The sequence below is a fragment of the Centruroides vittatus genome, unplaced genomic scaffold (assembly GCF_030686945.1).
Source record: "Centruroides vittatus isolate TY-2023 unplaced genomic scaffold, ASM3068694v2 contig_885, whole genome shotgun sequence".
Lineage (NCBI taxonomy): Eukaryota > Metazoa > Arthropoda > Arachnida > Scorpiones > Buthidae > Centruroides > Centruroides vittatus.
This window is the reverse complement of record NW_027122577.1, coordinates 1,052,702-1,074,739: the sequence shown is the minus strand read 5'-3', so window position 1 is coordinate 1,074,739 and position 22,038 is coordinate 1,052,702. Positions and strand designations below refer to the sequence as shown.

The 22,038-nt window shown below is 29.7% G+C and overlaps 2 protein-coding genes across 5 annotated transcripts in view; both read right to left on the bottom strand.

Moving 5' to 3' along the window:
• The window catches only part of LOC136983773 (histone H3.3A), a 235,384-nt gene that overhangs the window by 48,001 nt on the left and 165,345 nt on the right, over positions 1–22,038 (bottom strand). The window lies entirely within an intron of this gene.
• The window catches only part of unk (RING finger protein unk), a 93,824-nt gene that overhangs the window by 22,941 nt on the left and 48,845 nt on the right, over positions 1–22,038 (bottom strand). For all 4 annotated transcript variants that reach the window (XM_067280604.1, XM_067280603.1, XM_067280606.1 and 1 more), the window contains 7 exons: positions 20,510–20,643; positions 19,998–20,081; positions 19,756–19,908; positions 15,867–16,068; positions 9,800–9,904; positions 8,162–8,328; positions 3,352–3,624 (listed from right to left, as the gene is read on the bottom strand). In XM_067280604.1, the coding sequence (XP_067136705.1) occupies positions 3,352–3,624; positions 8,162–8,328; positions 9,800–9,904; positions 15,867–16,068; positions 19,756–19,908; positions 19,998–20,081; positions 20,510–20,643 (1,118 nt within the window). The remainder of the gene's footprint in view (positions 1–3,351; positions 3,625–8,161; positions 8,329–9,799; positions 9,905–15,866; positions 16,069–19,755; positions 19,909–19,997; positions 20,082–20,509; positions 20,644–22,038) is intronic.

Sequence of the window (22,038 nt, the reverse complement as noted above, 5' to 3'; positions counted from 1 at the left end):
GCAAGAGGCAGTTTCTGCCCAGTTATACATCCCCAGGTGGCTTCTAAAATTATCATGCTCAGTAAGTAGTTCAGCAATAGAAAATGTTAAGTCTCTAAGTTGTGATGAGAACCTGCATTCAACACTAGGAAAATAAAGTCTTGTTATTCTACCAGTTTTACTGCTCAACCATTGTTGATTCCACTTTTGCATAGTGTTGTCATGAATATAATTTTTAAGGCTGCTACGTGAGAGAGGGATGTGAGTGTAGTCCTTTGCAGAAATGTAAACAAGTGTCCTCCAGTAGAGATGGACCTTGGACAAGGTGCTCGTATACAAATAATTAGAACATAGAAATTTTGAAAAGAGGAAAGGTTAATGAAAAAAAGAAAATATCGCATCGGGTCATTAAAATTTTAAGACATCATAGACTAGACAACAATGAAATAACATGAGCACAAGTTCAAAGTCTCATCAACATCTTCTGTCCAGAGTTAGCAGATGGTGTCGGGTAAATTCCCTGAAGCAAACCTTCTCAGGACCCGAACGGGTCTCATCTTTCGCTTAGGGACAATCATGGAACCATTCAGAATGGACAAAAAGGGAAAACGGAGATGGATAATGCCGATCTTGAAGGACACGACAGAAGACTCTCTGAGAAGTTTCGGAAGCAAGAAGACGTGTGTGTCAACGCACGGAGTTTCCATATCTGTGCCCATCTAGAGAGCTGTGTCACCGATACCGACCAACGATTCTTCTCACCTGCCACTGCCCCGGGGCCTACCATCGAGCAACTATAGAGAAAACCATCTTCGACGCTTCAAACATTCAAACATTTATTTGTTGAAAGAAACTTTGTGCATAGTGTAAGTCATTTCATGTTAAAATAAACGATTTTTTTGTAAGATACTTGTAATCTGTGTCTCCTCCACCACACCCACATGCAAATGACCCTAGATCATCCTGATGAGAGATTAAGGATCCTCCCCTAAAAGTCAACAAACTTACACTGGTGTCTGAGAAGTGGGATTTTAAGTCTCCAATCTCCACCAGGTCGGCAAACTTGCACAACAGAATGTGGTTTCTCTCTATTCTCTCTTGTTTTATTTTGTATGACATTTCTGTTTACACATGCAGTAGCTAGTCAATCTGTCAAAGTTTTTTGCGTCCTTTTGTGAAAATTAAAATTGATATAAAAATGAATATTATGACGTTGATTAATCATAATAATAAAAAGATTGTTAATAATTAAAAAGTAAAGTTCTTAAAATAAATTGTTCACTCGAATTTATTAAATTTTTATATTTTTAAATTTGTTCACATAGTCTTTTATAAATAATAGTAGTACATATTAATTAACTAATTAATAATTATATATTTTGGACCTAAGGTTTTTAGGGGTTCATAAAAAAAATTTATTTTTGTTAAAATCTTTCAATAAAATTATGCGTAAATATTACGTAAGATAGGGAAGAGGAGGGGGGATCAAAGAAAATATTACAGTTTCTTACACAGGGATGGGTGGGGGTCTAGAATGGCCAAAATCACTCTTACGTAATTTATGGACGGCCCCTTATAGATAGGTTTGACTGTAAATGAATCTATTAAGAATAAGTTATAAATAATTCATAAACTTCCAATTTATTTTTGTTTCTTTGCATTTTATGAACTTATATATTTCAAAACATTGCATGTAACAAAATGGAATTACGAAGGTTTAATTCCTTCCATAGATTATTTATTGAATACCAAACACTATTGAAGTTGTAAATAAAAAAATGACTGAAAAGAAATAAAAACACTGTTGTTGTATTTTCCATTTCATTATATCACAATAATTTAATAATGTGTATTATAATGTTAAACCTTTTAATATTATTTTTAGTTAAATGTAAAAATAAGTTTAACCAAAAAATAGTTAAAACAGCAAATTAAAAAGAGCTAAAAACAGTTCATTTTAAGTTGGTTGTAAAAGTATAAAAATGTCTGAGTAAGTAAAATGCTTGACAGTGGCGTAGCGAACATAACTGGCGCCAGACACTTTATTGGCACCTCTCTCCAGAAACACATATAGTTTGTCTTGGAGACCATTTGGGCGCCCCCTCTGCGAGTGGCTCCCGGTGCACGATACACCCCCTTGCACCCCCCTCGCTACGCCACCGATGCTTAAAAAAGTTCCTACCAGATCCAGAAATATTAAATTTATTCTTTTCTTCATTATTTTATGTATATACAAGGCTTATCTAATCTAAATTAGACGGAGTTTTTTGTTTCAAAGTTATATCATATAAAAATATATTTGTAGCAGCAAAAATATCTATTAGTTTAATTTAAATTCATAAAGCCATACTTCATATATTTCGAAATATTTTTGTATGTTCTCATTTCTAAATGAAAATTTGTTTTCTTTATATGCAAAATGATTTCAATGCTGACAGAATTTTTTTATTACTAATTATCTGTAATTATTTTATTAAAAATTTCATATTTGTTATAAACACTTATTACTGTAGAAGGATATGGAAAAAAAATTGATTATTATCATAAATGAGAATTGGGTGTCTATTATGCCAAATTTCGTATGATGTAGATACTATTTATAATTACTATTTAGTCATAATTAATGTAACATTTCACCTCAAATATGACAGTATTTTTAAAATAAAACTCAAAAGTTTACATTTATTTACGAATAAACACTTTCAAAATTTTTAATCCAATCTATTTTATTTAGCTATCTATAATATCACTTAACATATTAAATAATTTGTAAATAACTTACAGCAAAAGATGTATTTAATCATCATTTAGTAATATTTTGCCCTTTAACTAAAATCTCTAAATTTTAGAATTTAAAATATATTTTTTTAATAAAAATTTTAATATATTTTATTTCAGAATCAATACTCGATTAAAATATTTTTAAAGAAATGTATTTATAAAATTTATTTTGTTGTTCATATTTTATGTAAAATGATAAAATATGCTTTCTGCCTATACTAATATTTATGAAGAAAAATCAAACTGTTTCATTTATTATTTTATTATCTCACTTTTAATGCTAAAACAAAAATAAAAAAAACTATTGCAATCAAATAGAAAAATGATTAAAAGTCGGCTCAAATTATAAATAACAAAATGCAATTAGATTAATTACTAAAGTGTTATAATATTAATAAATAATAGTAGAGCATATAAATTTATATCAACATAAAATATAACAAAGGAGCAGTCTATAGAAATTAACTATGAGTACTATAAAATTTAACGTATATTATTATTTGTAATAAATAATAACTGTATTTTAATTTTAAAATAAGAAGAATTTGTCATCATAATAGGCATCTATTACAAAATAAATAAATAGCTTACAGTTCTAATTTGGGACATTCCTTCTTCCCATGCAACAAGTTTTGCCCTATTTGATGCTAATTCTTCTCTTAACCTTTGAATTTCTGATAAATTTGATGTAGAATTAAAAGAATTAAATGTCATATTTGATACTAATGATGACGATTGACTTCCTATTCGACTTCCTGGTGACATATTTTGAGTTCCTGAATAATCATACATACTAGATGGAAAATGACTACCTGAATACTTGGCATTAAATGAACTAGAATGACCATAAAATGCAGCAGCAGCCTAATGAAAACAAAATAAAACACTAATTAAATGACAAAAATAGGTAGGATTTACTTTTAAAAAATAAAATGTAAATAAAAGCATTTTAAAATTATTTTATGTCACTAAATATTTTAAATTTATTGAAATAATAAATTTAGCAAATATTGTTTTTAATAAAAAAAAAAAAATAGCATTCAATGTAAAAGTCTTTACATTTTTTGCACCACCAATTTTTATAGAAAATATTACTTTAATTACATGAAATTTTATAATCTTAAATATGTTTTAATACTTCTAATTCAGACTTAGAAACTAATTGATAAATATATGAAAAATGTTAATTCAAACAACTTTTTTAAAATTACTGTAATTAAATAATTAAAAAATTTATATATAGTGATTAAAGTTAATATTATATGCAATAATTTTTAAAAAATTTATCATCTAAAACAATTAAAATACATACTATCCTATCAATTAAAATCAAATAATTTCAGATGACATTGAAATTACTCCATCTCACATTTCATTTAAGAACCACAAGTAAGATTCAATAAATAATTATGGTCATATTTATAAAATAGATGCTTATTGACTTAAGACTGTAAGATACTTTGATCAAAAAACTTGGTTTGTGACTCCATGATTATATAAATCTAAATATCATTAATTAATTGCTAATTATTTGCAAATGAAAATGAAATATGCAATTTGTATAATTTGTAAATGAAAACAGAATAGAATAAAAATTGTCAGGAAAGACACCATGAAATCATTACAGCTGATGTGGATAATAAAAAATCCTGCAAAAGCTAATATACCATGAAACAATTGGACAAAATATCAAGACTAGTATATAGTGCAGATATCAGGCAAGATTTCAGTCAAAAATCACTTACTACTCTGTCAAATGCTATTCATGAAGCATTGTTCTTAGTCAAAAAGCAATAAAAGCCAGGCTTTAGAGAGACATATCACTTCTTGCTGTATTAATCTGATAGAAATCCAATGATTTGACCTCATTAATTGATTATTTTAGACATAACCATGTATTCCAAATTAATTTAGAAATCCTAGGAAACTATACAGTGGAACCTTGCTTAATGAGCACCTCTCATAATGTGTAATTTGCATAATGAGCAAAACAAATTGTAAAAAAATGACTCTCTTACAATGTTTCGCATAACGAGTGATGAGGAGAGGGGAAGTCCCAGATTGTGCACATGCTCCATCAGTCTGTGTTTAGCACTTGTTCCACTAGCATCTTAGTGGTGCTTGTGATCATACATTTTTCCAACTTGTGTTCAGACATATTACATAAACATAAACAACCATAGCCCATTATATAATAAACAAGCCAAACAATATGCCCAATTCTTGGACTATGTAAAGGCTATAATTAAATGCTAGAAATTACTGTATTTTGATTTTTTTTCCCTGCAAATTGAATTCGCATTCCAGGTTGGTTCATTCCATGCTAGAAGAAAAGATGATGATGATTCACGCTCCTTAACAATGTATACTGTATAATTTTCTTTGAACAAACATTATATATAAAATATTTGAGTATTTTTTTTAGCATGGAATGCATTATCATATTTTACATTAATTTATATGTGAAAAATTCTTTCGCTTAATGAATGTTTCACATTATGAGTAAAATTCTGGAATGAATTATGCTCGTTAAGTGAGGTTCCACTGTATATTAATTATGTTGTGAAAACATTTTGATTGTCCATATCCTTATCAACACAATGCTCTATACTGTCCTGCTTATGATAGATTGGCTCAAAAAATATAAAATATCCAAAAGACAGACTGAACAATCCAATATATATATATACACAAATGATAGTAATTAAAGTAACTCTATTAACCATGGTCTAGAGAGAGATAGCAATCTAAATGTAACCAGATCTGGTATGGTAACATTTTAAAGCTCGTGAGACTTTTACAAAAAAAAAAACCTAGTACCAAAACTTGCCACTAAAACTTTTAGCACTGCAAGCAATGAAAAGTCACTTTGCTTTGCATAAGAACATGCATGTGTTGTAGACAAGTTACGAATGTAAAACTGGCCACAATTACTGAATATCTTTTAACACAATAGAATAAACTCTAGTGGCATTGGAATAATTGTCCTTATTGTTTCTTAGAATTCTAAAAATTGCATGGCGGCATTTATACACCAGGTTTATGTTGTATTTGGTTTGCCTTGTGTATTTTTCTTAACACCAGATAATAGTTTAATGTAAGCCTCATTCTATTCTCAGGTTGTAAATGTATGAACCTTGCTGATACATAAACCTTGGTGGAAAGTAAGTGTTGTATCACCATGATCTTAAAGCCATGTCACTTGGAAACATTTTCAATGTACTGTACTTGAGCTTGCTTATGGCATCTGTAATGCCCATGCAATGTGTGAATGCTTTTTGTATGAATGATTGTAAGTGCTGAGAGTTGGATGTAAGGTGGGTTGACTAAGTTGTAGAGGATTAAAACTGGTTAGTATGTAAATGATTAAAACTGGTTTATGATAGATGATGCCATAAATTCTACCATCCTCAAAAATAATGGATATGTCAAAGAAATGGACTAATGCAGCACTTTCTTGTTTAAGTTTTAGAAAAAAAACCACATAGGTCATTATTGAGCTTGCGTAGACAGAGTTGTAGATCCAGTTTCCTCTACCATAACATGAGGATATCCTTGACACCTAGCATAAACCAAAGTAAGACGTCAGGATTCTGGTAGTACTAACTGACGGATGATGAGTTCACACAAAATTCCTGCAATTTCTAATCATATTTTTAATTTACTTAAATTTTAAAATTTAAAATATATGCTCTCCACCTCAAATTATTAGTGGCTTGTCCCTCTACATCATACTTTTCCTTTAACAATAGAGTCATGCCAATCATTTATTAACTGATTTTTAGGAAAAAAGTTTTGAATGGAAATAACATGACTTCTGGTTTGCATTGGAAGCTCATTAATTGGGGCTCCAGCCCCTAAGGTTTCATATCTGGTCTTGTCTTTCATCTATCTAACTCTGTTCTCAAAGACACAGCTGGATGATGGAGGGAATTTATAAATCTACAATTTTTTTCAAATTGTCGCCCAATCACTGTGTATGTATATATTTTTTAGTCCTTTCTCGTATATGTCCCTTATTTGTTTTCTTTATATGTCCTTGATACCTTTGGATATCAAAAACATAAAACAAAAAAAAAACAAAAAAAAAAACTGAAAACAAAGGTGTTAAATTTCACACCTTATTTACTGAGAAAAGCATAGCTACTTTAAGTAAAGACAGCTGTTAAAACCAGATTAATTAATTAAAACTTCTGTGGTGTGCATAAAAGGATTGTTGCAATTAATTTTGCATGTTAATCAAATTATATGTTAAGCTAGGGATACCTGTGCATACAAGCATTTCATGAATCATGTGATTTACAAACATTTTCTGTAATGATCATCATAGTAAACATACCCAACAGATTCTTCAACTGTACACGATAACTGTCTAGCATGTTGGTATAAGACTTTTGATAATAAATAAATAAATAAATAACTGACTTTGCAATCTTTTAAAAAGGTGGCAAGATCAACTATTTCATTAACCTTCTCTATCTATTCTTCATCTGTATCTGAAGCAACTTATGTATAAAATGTGGACTATAAACCAAATAATGAAACTATCAATAAGTAAAGGCTTATTCACAATAAAATTAAAGTACACTACTGTATACTGTAAGTACTTTAATTTTGCTACGTTTTATTGTTTTATTTCTAAGAATGGATCTTATTTGTAAATTGAGAAGTGTCTGTGGATTAAATATCTATTCTGGAATTGTAATCCTTATAATTTATAAAAGAAAGAATAATTTTATAATAATTTTGCAAATTTTAACTTTGTAAACATTTAAAAGTTTTTTTTATTAACTAGGGAATAAGTAAATATTCAAATTCCATTATTAAATATTTTTACACAAATACACCAGTAAGATAAATCATGCCTCAGAGTAATTGGTCTGCATGAACAAACTGCATTATTTTTATTGTATATAAATAAATTTTTATCTATTTTACTTATAAACAAATATATTTATCTATTTTAATTTAGCAGTAATTCATTTAGCATTCTGTTTTGCAGAATATTCCTTTCAATTGCACAAAAATGTAAATTAAAAAATTTTTTCACAAACTTTGGGAAAAATTTTTCTATATTTTATCTAGCTAATTAAAATAGGACTTAATTTCTGTAACAATGTTTAAAAAAATAATTAACATATAAAAACATGAAACAGAACTTGTTCATTTCAAAATTAACTAATTAATTAAAATATTACATTTTAATTATTGAAGTTCCTAAGAGAAAATTAGGTCAATTTTTTTTTTGTAATTAAATCAACAACAAAATACTGAATTGGACTCTGTCCAATGCAAAAAATAATTAATAATTTTTAAATATTAATATTTCTTTTATTTCAACAAAAATAAATAACAGCATTTTCATAATTATACTATTACACTGAAAATTTTATAAAGTTACCTTATCCATAGAGTGTTCAGGATTATTTCCAACAGATGGTAATGTAAGTGAAGATGGTCCTAAGTGTAACATATGTGGTAAAGGTGAAGAAACAGGAGGTGAAAGATTACTTAATACTCTGTTATCACTTTGAGGAATATTCATTGGGGCTGAAGCTCCTAATAAACCTATTGTAAAATCATAAATTTAATTTACAATTCAATAGCTTTATTAGCTGAATAATATACACATGAATCATAATACAGGGTGTTCTGCTCAAAAGTTTATGATTTTCATTTGCCATAAAAAATGAATAGTTTAAGATAAATAAAAGCAACAAATGGCATCTGGTTAATCTAGTCATAGTTTCGCCAAAGGAGAAAGCACAAGTCATGGTCTGGTATGCCCAATAGTGTGGCTGCCAAGATCTCCTGATCTGACCCGTTTAGATTTCTTTCAAAGTGGGGCTATGTGAAAGATATGGTTAACTTCAGGATTTTCAGGAGCATATCACTGCAGCCATTGCCACTGTGAGATAGGATATGCTGCAGCATACAAAGCAAAAAATTGCCTACTGCCTTGATGTTATCACTGTGACTGCTGGTGAACACAGAGAGATGAGATTTTTTCAATAAAATTTGGTGAGTTTTTCTCTCATATAAAAACTTTGGTGAACTTATATTTTTAACTGTTAATTTTTTACAACCAAATCAAATTGGGTACTTTTGAGCAGCACACTGTATGTAAATAAATTTATTTATATTTAATTTTATAATTTATAAATACACAACACTGTATAAAATACAGTTGGACTTCCATACTACAATGTCCTTTGCAACAACTTTTCTCTAAAATGTTGAAATACATACATGTTTTTTATTTGCTACTGGCACATTTTCCATTTAACAAATTCTTCATGTTTCCCAGATAAAAAGAGGTTGTACAAGAGTCTGACTGTATTTATTTATTTTTTGATAATTTCTTAGAAATGATTATAACAAAATATATAGCTTTTAATATAAACTGATATGATTACATATAGAGAGATGTTTCAGCCTTATGGAAATGACTTAAAAACTTTTACCTTTTCATTATGTATGTGCTGATTATCATCTGCCGAAAGTAAAATGATAAAGGATTATCTGCTAAGTGAAATGACCAACTGTAGAAAACTATATGAGAAGTACCTGAGTGAGAGATGAAAGTTTGTCATAACTCTCAACAAAGTGTAAGTGTACTGTACCTGTCTGACATAAATAAAATTTAATAATATACTAAGAGCCAATGGATCAGAAACACTTTTCAACTTAGGTCCTGTGAATGCAAGGAAAATTTCAGTAATGGCTATATATGGTCATTGCATGTTTCTGCTATGGCAAACTGTGAAAAATTGGTTGAAAGGTCACATTAGATGATCATGGAAAGCTTGCAATGATGAATGAGAGAAACTAAACCAAAATTCTCTGAGAACCCTTTTTCAGTGAAAAATTTGATGTCAGGCAATAGCCAGGAACAAGGAGAAGCAAATAGAGCATGTGGAGGAGAAAAAAATTTTCCTGAATAACTAACTATTATTAATAAGGTTTCCATAAGCTGAAACAATCCTTTGTATAATCATATCAAAAAAGAAATATATTTTAAAATATTAAAAATATTTACCTGAACTAGATGTATTATTGATGCTATTTGTTTCATTTTCTAAATCTCTATCTAATGATGCTTCGACATTGATTTCATCAAGATTAAGGTCATCTAATGCATTACCTAAAAATATCCAAGTTTTGGTATTAAACAATTTTAAGAACTAGTTTATACATTATCTTATAATTAATAAAATTTCAATAATTTTTCTTATTACATTTTATATTTACTAAACAATATGTTTATGATAACTCATTATAACAGGTAGTCCAAAATATGTTTCCTGGGTCTGATATTAACAGGAGGGTTTATTCAGAAACCAAGTATTATATTACAGATAGGAAGAGGCATCCTCAATTTATTTCTTGATGTAGTGTCCATCATATTGATGCATTGCTTTAGCATGTTAAAGACACCTCTCTCATGAAAGTCTGTGCCCTACATAACAAAGTTTGAAACAGCTTCAACTTCTTTTTTGCAGGTGAAATACTGTCTTCCTAGTGTCTTCTTTAAAATGGGGAAGAAATGGAAGTTGATGGATGCAAGATCTGGACTATAAGAGGGTAATTAAGATGCTCCCAACTGAAATTTGGTGATATGGAATGCTGTAGCTGTTGCCATGTTGTATCTCACATTGTTATCAAGGAAGATAATCTCTTTTGTTTCTGTCAGATGATTTAGCAAATGTGAGGGAGCTTGATATCAGTTAAGATGGCAATTTAGCCTCCAATTTACCTCCTATAGATAAGAAATACCTCTGTTTGAAATTATTCAATCTCTCGAGATCTCTATTCTTTTCTTTATTTTATAGAAAGACATAAGTTACAAGATTTTGTAGTGCTCTGCTACTTAATATTTGTTTTGATTAATCATGAATGTATATATAGATATATCTATGTATCGGGTTTTTTTTTATTTCCTTTTTTTTGTATTGGGCATTCTTTTTTATTTTGTTATATGCAGCCCTTCCTTTGTTCTGTATCACCTTCTCCTTGGGTTGGTGGGAGAAGCCACAGGATTGCTGAATGGTAAATCACGTGTAGAGAACTGACATCCAGCCTTGGGAGATATAAATAGCAAAATGCTGTGTGAAAAAAGCCTTTTTCTTTTGTTTTTGCCTCTGAAACCCTGTGAAAAGGGTTTCAGGACACGTGTTAACGAGTGGTAAGAGAGACCATCCAGGACAAAGAATAAGGACTAGGTTCACGAGACTACCCTCAGAAAGAAACACAATCTGTTTCCATCGAGGTGACAAACTTTTAATTTTCGGAAAGGACTATAATAAAAAAGAGAAGAATCAACGGGAGGATTGCCCAGATACATTATTTTTCATGTGAGATGATTAATGGCTCATATCTCCGTTTCCAGCCATGGGAAAGGTACCGTGAGTAACCTGGGTTCATGTTTGATCCTTCTTTTGTTAATTTTGTAGTCTTACCTTGTTATGCGTGATCCTGCGGATTGTGTATCAATGAAATTTGGATGGAAGGAGCGTGAAGGTATATTCTTTTGTAACACGAGAGTCGTGGTTTGTGAGGGTTAATACCTTATGTATTTCCTGCTTGTTAATTATTGCATTATTATTAAAGAGGTTTGTTTGATTGTAAGCCAACATGTTATTCTTTTATCTAAACCCATAGACTCAGATTTAACCAGGGGTTTAACCAATTTTATATTATACCCCCTATGTGTGTATGACAAAGCTGACAGAAACTGTACATGCTGAAAGCACAAAAAGAGAGAAATTACATATGCTCATTAGCATTTCAATTGCCTTCGTGGTTTGTTAAAAAATCTTGTTCATCTTAGTTTGTTCTGATGCCACTTTTCTGCCTATTGAATATGACTATTTGGTTTTAGCAATATCATATATAGTCTGTTTATGCTGAAACTTGTCAGAAAGGTCTTCACAATTTAGACAGACTCAATGGCCTTGCTAAATTTCTGCACTACTCTTGGACCAGCTCAGGCCAGAATGTTTTCTAGGTGGCTCCTCCTCAACTGTATCAGACTGCTGCCTCTCTTTATGCAATTCTTCAATTGTACATATTCTGGATGTAACAAATGCATCAACGAATTCTACAAATTCCTGGAAACACCCAAATACAGTAGAATCTCGTTTTAATGAAGGTACTAAAAATCATCCATTGTTCCAAAAATCCGTTATATCAAAACAACAGAACTTACTGATAAAATATATTAATTTATTACTTTTCAAATTACATTAGGATATTTTAAATTTAGCAAGTTAGATTGGACTTAATTTTGTAATCTTGCCGAATTTATTAATTGAAACATTCATGTGAAATAAAGAAATGCTATTAAAGAAAATTACAGATGCACAGTGGGATCTTTTGAGTGTTCCATAACCATGCTGCATTGTTTCCAGCAAACTTTTTCTTTAATATTTAGTTTTAACAAGTAAGTTAAAATATTTTTATACTCAAAAAATGCATCTACTACAACAAAGATTTCAAAACTGATGGAAAATCTTTATTCATTCTTTATTAATGTTTTTTTAATAATAAACTATTTGCAGACATATATACTGTAAGTTATTAAAGCTTTTCTGAATAATACTGAAATCAAAATTAATGTTGTAATAAAATTGAAGATAACAATTTATTAAAACAATTTCTTTTTACAATTTAATTAAGCAATTCAAAACTTAAAGAGGGCAGAGAATAATTAGTTTCCATGCCCCAATTACCTATAAACAAACTCCTGCCCCTAAGGCTTCCATATCTGGTCTTGTCTTTCATCCATCTAACTCCATTCTCGAGATTAAGGAAAGACAGATGGACGACAGTGGGAATTTATACGTTTACAATTTTTTCAATCTTGCTAAAATTCCAGCCCACTCATATATAGTGTCTTAATGTGCACCTTATCAATGAGAGAATAATGCACAGCTTATGAAAAATCAGGCAGTATCATGAACACACAGCCTACTATTACGCAGGCATTTGAATTGCCACCAGAAAACATCACTTCAAATCTGATGAAAAACCATAGGTGGTCCTTTTATGATTTGACAAATGTATGCATGATTCTGTTATTCATGCAAATAGTTTTATTTGCAAAAATTATTTGCCTACTGGCAAGTGGAGCCCTGATGCTGCAAGGACAGAGACTACTCTCTTTCTTGTCTGGAGGCATGAATACATTCCTTTTATTTTCTCTCCATTTGATTAAATTTTTCAAAAGATCTTTCCTTCAAACCCCTTTTTTGTAGATAGTTAATCTGCATCTCATTTGACTGAATCCTTGAATTATCAGCAGAAATATATATGAATTATCCCCTCTTTCCAAGAAAATTTTTTTTTACCTATGTCTCTGATTACGGTTAATGTTACCTTAGGATCCAAAATGGCGGCTGGGGAAATTTTTCCCTACTTCGGAGACTGCGACGGGGAAAAAATTTTTCCCTAGAGTCGAGACATCGACGACGTGGGGATTTTTTCCCCATTCGGTTTCTACCCTGCGTTCGACGTTGACGAGTATTCTGTAACCTCGAAACAGAGACGGTATTGTGTAAATTTACGACGGTAGAGGGAGCCTTTTCGTGACGTTGTGCGAGAGTAAAATCAGCGGGAAATTCGTAGGGGTGTTACGAACGAATATGCAAATGCATGATCTGCGACGTGAATTCTGTTCATTTCTGGGCAATTTTATGCAAATCGACTAGTTTCCTGTTGGAATCGTTTACTGCTGTGTTGCGACGAAATATGTATTGGATTAATTGCTGTGTTTTTTTTTTTCGTAACGATATTTCATTTGCACACAAATTGCTATCTGTGAATATGTATTGTTATTAATTCCTCCAGTATTAGTAAGTATTTTTCTTTCTGTTTTTACAATTTAATCCTAAAAGTTAGAGAACCAAGTAATCAGAAATTAAGGAAAGACCGTGTTTTTATCCTCTCCTTACCTCCCCGCGTTAAGTTTTATGCCAATTGTTCAATAATGACTAGTTTTGCCGATTTGAGTTGCAACGACGAATTTTGGTCGAGATGCACTTCCCGTGATTTCTACAAGTAAATGGAAGACGACTTTTCGGAGCTTGGTTTGCCTCCCCGTATCGATAACGCATCGAATTTTGCTGTAAAATTAAGCATACAGCCGACCGAGTCCGTTTGCATTCATTGCGATAAAGATAAGAAATGCTTCATATGTCAGGTGAACGACAGATCAGAAAACACTGTGAATTGGATCGTTTGTAAATACGTGAATTCCGGCAGTACGATAATAACGGACTAATGGAAAGGATATATGCACATTGACGACATAGAAGGAGTAGCGGTCGAACATAGAACAGTCAACCATTCGAAAAATTCTGTCGACCCCCAAACAGGAGATCATACTCAGAATATCGAACAATCGAAAAGTGAGTAAAAAACTCCTCTTTGTTGTTTTTTATTGTTTATTTCGGTTAAAAATTTCGCGGAGTCTGCAGAGAAATTCAATATGGCGGCCATCTTGAATGCAGGGGAAAATTATTTCCTCGTCGCAGTCTCCGAAGTAGGGAAAAATTTCCCCGGTTGCCATTTTGGATCCTAGGGTAACATTATTACCCTAGCTTGGTAATCAGGCTCTGTTAACTATGTTAACAGAGCCTGATTACCAAGTTTGGATAAACAATTAAAAATATGACTGGCATACACATAATTGGATAGTTCATAGCCCCCTATATGATGTAACCATCATTTTATTTTGTTTGATTCTCATACACTGTCCACATAATTCATTTAAATTCCTAGCTATCTGACCCATGCAAACTCTTTAGTGTTTTGTAAAAACCTACTCACATTACTAATTAAAAATAACTATATAATATTAAAGGCATTACAAATAGATAACTATTGTATACATGCTTAAAATTATATCATTAAACATACAATATCAATCTCATCTTAATATTGAACATTATTTCTATAAAAATCAATTTTTCTCCAATTAAGTTTACTGCTGAAAATTTTTTTTCACAGTACAGTAGAGAATCATTAACCCGAACCCCAGTTATCCAAATGATTTTCAGTCAGACTGTGTCGTGCTGAATCGAACGTTTTTGATACTAGAATTACAGTAGAGCGTCGATAAGTGGAACCAATTGGGGACTGGGGTCCTTCCAGTTAATGATTTATTCCAGTTTCCGACTTTGTACGAAAAAATACATTAACCTGTCCGATGTTCAAATTTTTCTCCATTGCGTATCGCTTCCTGTTGAATTTTTCTCCGTTGCGTGTCGCTTCATGTTGAATTTTTGTCGATTTTAAGCCTAACGAAAATTTTTATAATAATCATCTAGGCTATCGTATCGTTAAAAATTATTTCTGTATTTTGTACAAACAAAATAAATATATTAAAGAATATAAAAAACATGAAAATTATACTTTAGAAGTAAATTTAGTATCAAAAACATTCGATTCAGCACGACAAGTCCGACTGAAAATCGTTCCACTTTCCGGCCATTCCACTTACCGACGTTCCACTTATCGACACTCTACTGTACTTCTAAAGTACAATTTTCATGTTTTTATATTCTTCAATATATTAATTTTGTTTGTACAAAATAAAGAAATAATTTTTAACGATACGATAGCCTCGATTATTATTATAAAAATTTTCCTTAGGCTTAAAATCGATGAAAATTCAACACGAAGCAACACGCAACAGAGAAAAATTTGAACATCGAACAGGTTAATATATTTTTTTGTATATAATCGGTTATCCAACCAAATCACTAATCCAAACAACCCCAGTCCCCAATTGATTCGGATTAACGACTCTACTGTACTTATATTTTTCTTATTAAGACATAATTTGTACAGTACACATAAGATATATATCTAATATATTTACATAATGATGAACTTAAGATTACAGATTACACACACACACACAAAGGGCCTTATCTTCCAATACACAGATTAAACAATATAATGAGATGAATTCAGAGATTTACTGAACAACTTTACATATTTGAAGAAAAGTATGTTTGTTTTTTTCTAATTACAACTAAAACATGAATATAAAATTTTATGCCAGAAGAAATGCAAAAATTTAAAAAACTTATAAAACTTACCTACAACAGATTCCACTGTATCTGCAACAGGATAAAATAAATTTGCTAAAGATGACATGCTTTGTTTTATTGACTGTCCTGTTGTTAATAATCCAGGGCTTAGTCCATAAGATAAACAAACACTTTGTTTTCTTCTAGCTTTTTCTAAAGGATCTAGAGTTGTATCATTGTCTATTAACTGTAGCTGCCTTTGAATACTAGCCTGAAATCAAAAATAACTTATAAATTTCATTATAAAAAAGTTACAATTTCATTTAATGAATGATGATAAAATTTAAATTATAATTAGTATAACAAATTATTAATTTCAATAACAATAGATTAAGCATGAACTCATTTCTAGAAGCCAAAAATTATCTCTGAAAATGTTTTTAATAAAAAGACTGTCTCCACCTTCAAACTGTTAACTTAGATCAATAACTTATATAAAAATACTGTATAAACAGCACTATAATAAAGCCAAACAAACACCAGATTATATTAGGCTACTTTTTCACAATTATAATTAATTAATTAAAATTATGGAAAAGTAGCTGCATGTAATCTGGTGGTTGTTTGGCTTTACAAATTTGTTGGATTTTGTGATGTTTGTTTCAGCACTCTAATATTAAAAATTCAAAATTTTCTTTATTATAAAGATTTAAATTTAAATATTTAGTTATCTTAAAAGTTTTATAAAAATGACAACACCATTGGTTCTCAAACTTTTTCGATCCACTGCCCCCTTTGTTCCATGAAGTTATACCCAACGCCCCCTAACCCATCAGTGACCCCAACTTTTGCCTTTGGTCACCGTTCATACACTGCTTCCAGCGCCCCCCTAGATTTACTCACCGCCCACAGGAGGCGGTAACACCCACTTTGAGAACCCCTGCTATAAATGATGAAATTATGTAATTTTAAATTCTAAAAAAAAATGTTTGTATTCTTTGGATTATTTAAAATCTTAAATGATCCATAAAATATACATTGAAATTACTGATTAACAAATTTAATTTTGATATTTTCTACAAAATTCTATCTAAAATAAGAAGGAGTTTTGATAGGATATTTCTATTAACAGCAAAGAGTTCTAGATAAGAGTTCCTATAAAACTCCTTCCTCAAAAAGATCAACTTATATTTGTATTAGTAAAACAATGATAATGAAATATTTTATGAAATATATTACTTAAAACTTTTAACATTATACAGTCAGAACTGGTCATTGTAAAAATTTGAATCTATTTAAATGATGTTCAATCATATTTGTAATTTATTTGTTGTTGTATTCTATTCTGTTGATAATCTAAATATAGCTTTAAAAAAATTCTGGAAACACTAATCAATAATAATAAATTTGCTAGATTTAGAAGGCTGATTACTTCATTATAAACTCTATTATTTCCAGAGCCTTTGTTTTTCCACCATTTAGAAACAGAAATTTTATAGTAGCAAACTAAGTTTGTCTCTTGGATCCCACAAACAGAATGTTTCTTTCAATAATTCATAGCTGATATTTGAGTTTTAATTTAATAAAAAATTAAACTGTCTTCAGTCAGAAAAATTTGTAGTTTATTGTTAGAATGTATTTCATGTTTATTTCTATACTTATTTAAAATATATTTTCTTTTCCAAATTATATTTTTATTACATTTTATTATTAAGATATTTATATTCTTTATTAGATACTTGTTTTTATAAATATACTTATTTCTAGCTTTTATCCCACCTATCTAGAATTAGCTTTATGAATCCTTCTCCACTATTCTTTGACTCTCATCACATCCTCACATGGTAATCCATCATATCTTCTGATAGTTTTTAAACTTATTTTTCTTTGAGTCCTCTCCTGTACCCTCTTCATAGACAACTTTCTTGCAGACACCTGCCTAAAGACTTCAATTTATCAGTGAGCAGCTTCTTGACCAAAGTTACATCTTTGGTCAGGGAGCTGCTCACTGATAAATTGGCAGTATCACACTGGGCTGATATAGGGATTATTTTGCAGGACTCCAGATACCCCCTCTCAGAATTGCAGAGAAATTAACCATAGCCACAACAGATGGCCTTTACTGAACAAGAAGAGGCTACTGATTTAGAATCCTCAATATAACTGATGAAATCATCCCAGCAAAAGATAAATAGAAAGAATGCCAAAGAGATATATTCTGATCAGTCTATTTTGTTTTTTTTTTTTAATGTTTTAGTTGTTGGGTAATATATGCTTATGGGCAGCTGATTTGGTTTGTCCAGTTTTTGATTTATATTTATGAATAAATTTCCAATGTACATCTGCACCATAAGAGGGCTCAGATCAATGTGATGCTGTAAAAGTTGTCTTTCTTTGTCAGACTTGTTTGCCTTGATGCCTTGATTTTAGTATTTTATCATCAAATTTGAAAATCTTTTAAATTTGAGAGGTTTTAGAACACTGTTCCTACTATGACATTTAATTGGTTTTAAGATTGAACAAACCATTCCAAAAAATATTTTACCAAGTAAAAAGCTTTCCTGAACCCCTTTATTTGTGTTACATGTGAGTAGTTTTGCTGTTAAAATAATTTTTCTTTTAATTCTATCATCTCCTTAACTGGCAACATTCTATACTTTTCCTAATAATGTTGTTCCATACTCTTCCATCCTGCCAACTTCAATATTCTCATCTTTAGTATGTATAACTTAGTGTAATTTTGATCAATCCTCAGTTGCTCAGCTTCTAGAGCTATAAAATATTCTGATTTCATAACATCCTAATAGAATTTGTCTTCAAAATACAATGTATCCACTTTATTAAATAAGATTTCTTCCTTAATCCTGCATCAGTTCTATTGTTTACATCTTTATTGCTCCATCTATTTCAATCACAGACTGCACACATTTTAACTTACCCTCCTCACTTTTGGATCATCTAGATTGATAACTTACTTTTTATCTCTTTTCCAAAAACAACACTCCATATATTCAGTATTTTTCCTGCTAACATCAAATCAATAATAAATTATGTAATTATGTATTATAATATAAACTTTATAAACTGTTAAATTATAATTACCATAGCTACTTAACTTTATATATAATTATAAATAATATTTAATTATTATATTTGAAATGTATTTTTTTTTTATCTTAAAAATATTAAAATTTTTCAGATTATAACTATTTTCTTAAAATAATTAGACCTATTAGATAGATCATTTTATATAATGAGACAAACCGGATTAATTATAAATCAATAATACATTTTGCATCTTTACATAGTTGTTTGGTTTCTGCATGATTGTTATGTTAATATTGTCAAAATTAATTTAAGTTTTTTATTTCATTTTAAAATTACTTAAAATTTATTAATATCCTTTTGAAACTATAAATATGCTGTGTATTTATATTTTAAACATAATGTCAATATATCATTAATTTGTTCTTTTATCTTAACCACTCAGCAGTGAGGAATGTATATATACGTCAAGGGCGATTGTGTGGCAGTGGAGAGGGACGTATATATCTGCTAAATTCTTTTGGGGTATCGCCAAAAACTACTGCAAAAAAAAAAAAATTCACATAAAAAAAGAATTATGTAACAATAAAAAAAGACTTTTCTTTACTAGACATAACTGTTTACAAAGTCTTTTTCCGAAACAGTAATGAGAGAAATTGCGTGAAAAAATACTTAAAAAATTTCCCAGGTATATTCTCCACTACTAAGGGATAGCACCACACCTGACTATCCCACTGCAGAAAGGTTAAGAATAACCAAAAGAGTGCTTTATGGATAGAATACTTGGCATTAATCTACAGCCCTTGGATGACCTTGCATAATTAATATAAATAATTTAATTTAATGACTAGGTTATTTTTTGAATAATAACAAATTTAGAATTAACAATTGTTATACAAAAAAAAAAAATCACCTCTTTATCTTCTCGTTCAGAACCAGGTGCTTTAGGATACTGAGGCAAAGAGTCACCTGAATGATTTGTTGAAGAACTATACGAACGAGGACGACTTATTGGTGTTGGCAGTGGATGACTGGATGTTGAATAGATATCCATCTCTCTAGTATTCTAAATATAATATTTATTTTAAAAATTATACAAAGCTTGCAATCTTTTTTTTTACAGTACAAATATATATATATATTCAAAAATCAAACCTGTGAATTAGATACCGAATGCATATGATAATCTTGATTTGTTTGTTGTTGATCTTTGTTTTGAGAATTATCTTTATTTGATTCCTGCAATTGATCAGAAAAATATATAAACAAACATACTCATGATGGTAACAATAAGTAAGATTTGTAAAACTCTAAACTTTTATTTTACACATCTTCCAATAGATTATAACATCTAAATTATACATAATCTAAACATTAGCACAAATAAAACTAAAATTTAAGATTTTCTGTAAAGTGAAATGTATAATGAATAATATTTTATATAATTTTGATAGTAAAAACTAAATATTACATTTTTTGTTTTCATTTTATTTTTGGAAGCTAATTTCTTAAGTTATGTAAATATTTGAAATTTAATAATAAATGTTTTTAACAAAAATTACAAAACGAAATATTTTTAATATTTTTCATATAAAACACAATCAAAACTTATCAATTAAATTTTAGTTTTATCCTTTCAAAAATATTTATATTAAATTAATACTTACAGGAGATGACTGTGATTGAGAATATTCATTTGAATTGCTTGTAGAAACTACACTTGGTGGCAATGCACTTGATAAAATTGCTGCTAAATCTGTTGTATTATCAGGTCCTAAGTCTCGAATAGCAGAAATTTCTTCTGCAAAGTGTATAATTTTTTTTATTAAACACAAAATATTTTAATGATAATAAAACTGAAAATATGAATTTTTTGAATAGATTATTTATAACTTGAGAACAATCAATACATTACCATGACACAATATATTATTGTAATCAGAGATGAATTTAATTAAATTATTACAATTAATTCTATTTAGAAACATTCTTTTCTGCATTTATATCATATGAGAAAACACCTAGTTAAATTATTTAGAAACATTATATTTACTACCTGAACTTATTTCACACATGCTTTATTTATTCTAATTTAATTACTTTTACATTAATTCTAATTATCAAGATTTTTGAAAGACTAACACTGCTCATCTTTAATATCAAATTTCATTGAAAATAAATTAAATATAAGCTTTTAATTGTAATTTAATTAGAATGTACAGAGTGGTTATAATTTAAAATATAAAGCATTAGAATTAAAACACGCATAACAACATCACGCATGCTTTATAGTGCGCAGAGAACAAGAGTAGTGTTAGTCGTTTGAAACGCAATACAAAACTTAGAATATTAATTTAAACTTGTGAAAAACATTGCGCATGCGTCCTATAATGCAGAAATCTGGGACGGCAATTTCTGAAAAAAGTTCTAATTTTTAAAAAGTTTGTGGTTATAATTAAAGTTGCTCTACTCAGACCTGTGTACAGCCCATTCTTGTTGACATATTTTGATGAAACTTGGTATATATGTTATATGGACCATGGGGAAAAGGAAAATGCAAAAAAATATTTAGTTCAAATTTCTACCACTACGTGAAAAAATGGCACATGCAGCAGATGCCATGCAAATTAGTAACCTTTAAAAAGCCAGTAGTCAATGTCATTCAACTACTGGCGTTAAGTACTAGTGACTTGTCAAACTTTTGCTTTTCTGAAAATTTATCACTTTTGGCTGATCGGAGGCAACCGACCAGATTTGATAAAGATATTCACTCCTTGATTGACTTTGGGTTAACAAATATTAGTGAGTCAGAATTTTTAATTCATCAGGATTTATTGTCAGATCATACGCCTATTGTTTTCTTTCTCCCAAGGAAAGATGCGGAAATGGGTGGTAATTCGTTAAAAACACGTAGGAAAATAAATAATATGTCAACACATATTTTACGTAATGCACTGTCGGCTTGTTTTGCATAGGATTACTATTATTCCTCAGATCTTTCTGTTGACCAATTGGTGGATTACTTTCAGGATATCCTGCAGATTTTTATTAATAAATATCTTCTCATAACAACTTTAAATAAGAAAACCAAGATAAAGTGAAAGGCATTTTTGGCAAAAATTATCTCAAGCGATACAATAAAGTTAATTAGCCAGAAGAAGAGGTTGTTTAAACAATTAAATAAGTGTTGTATTTC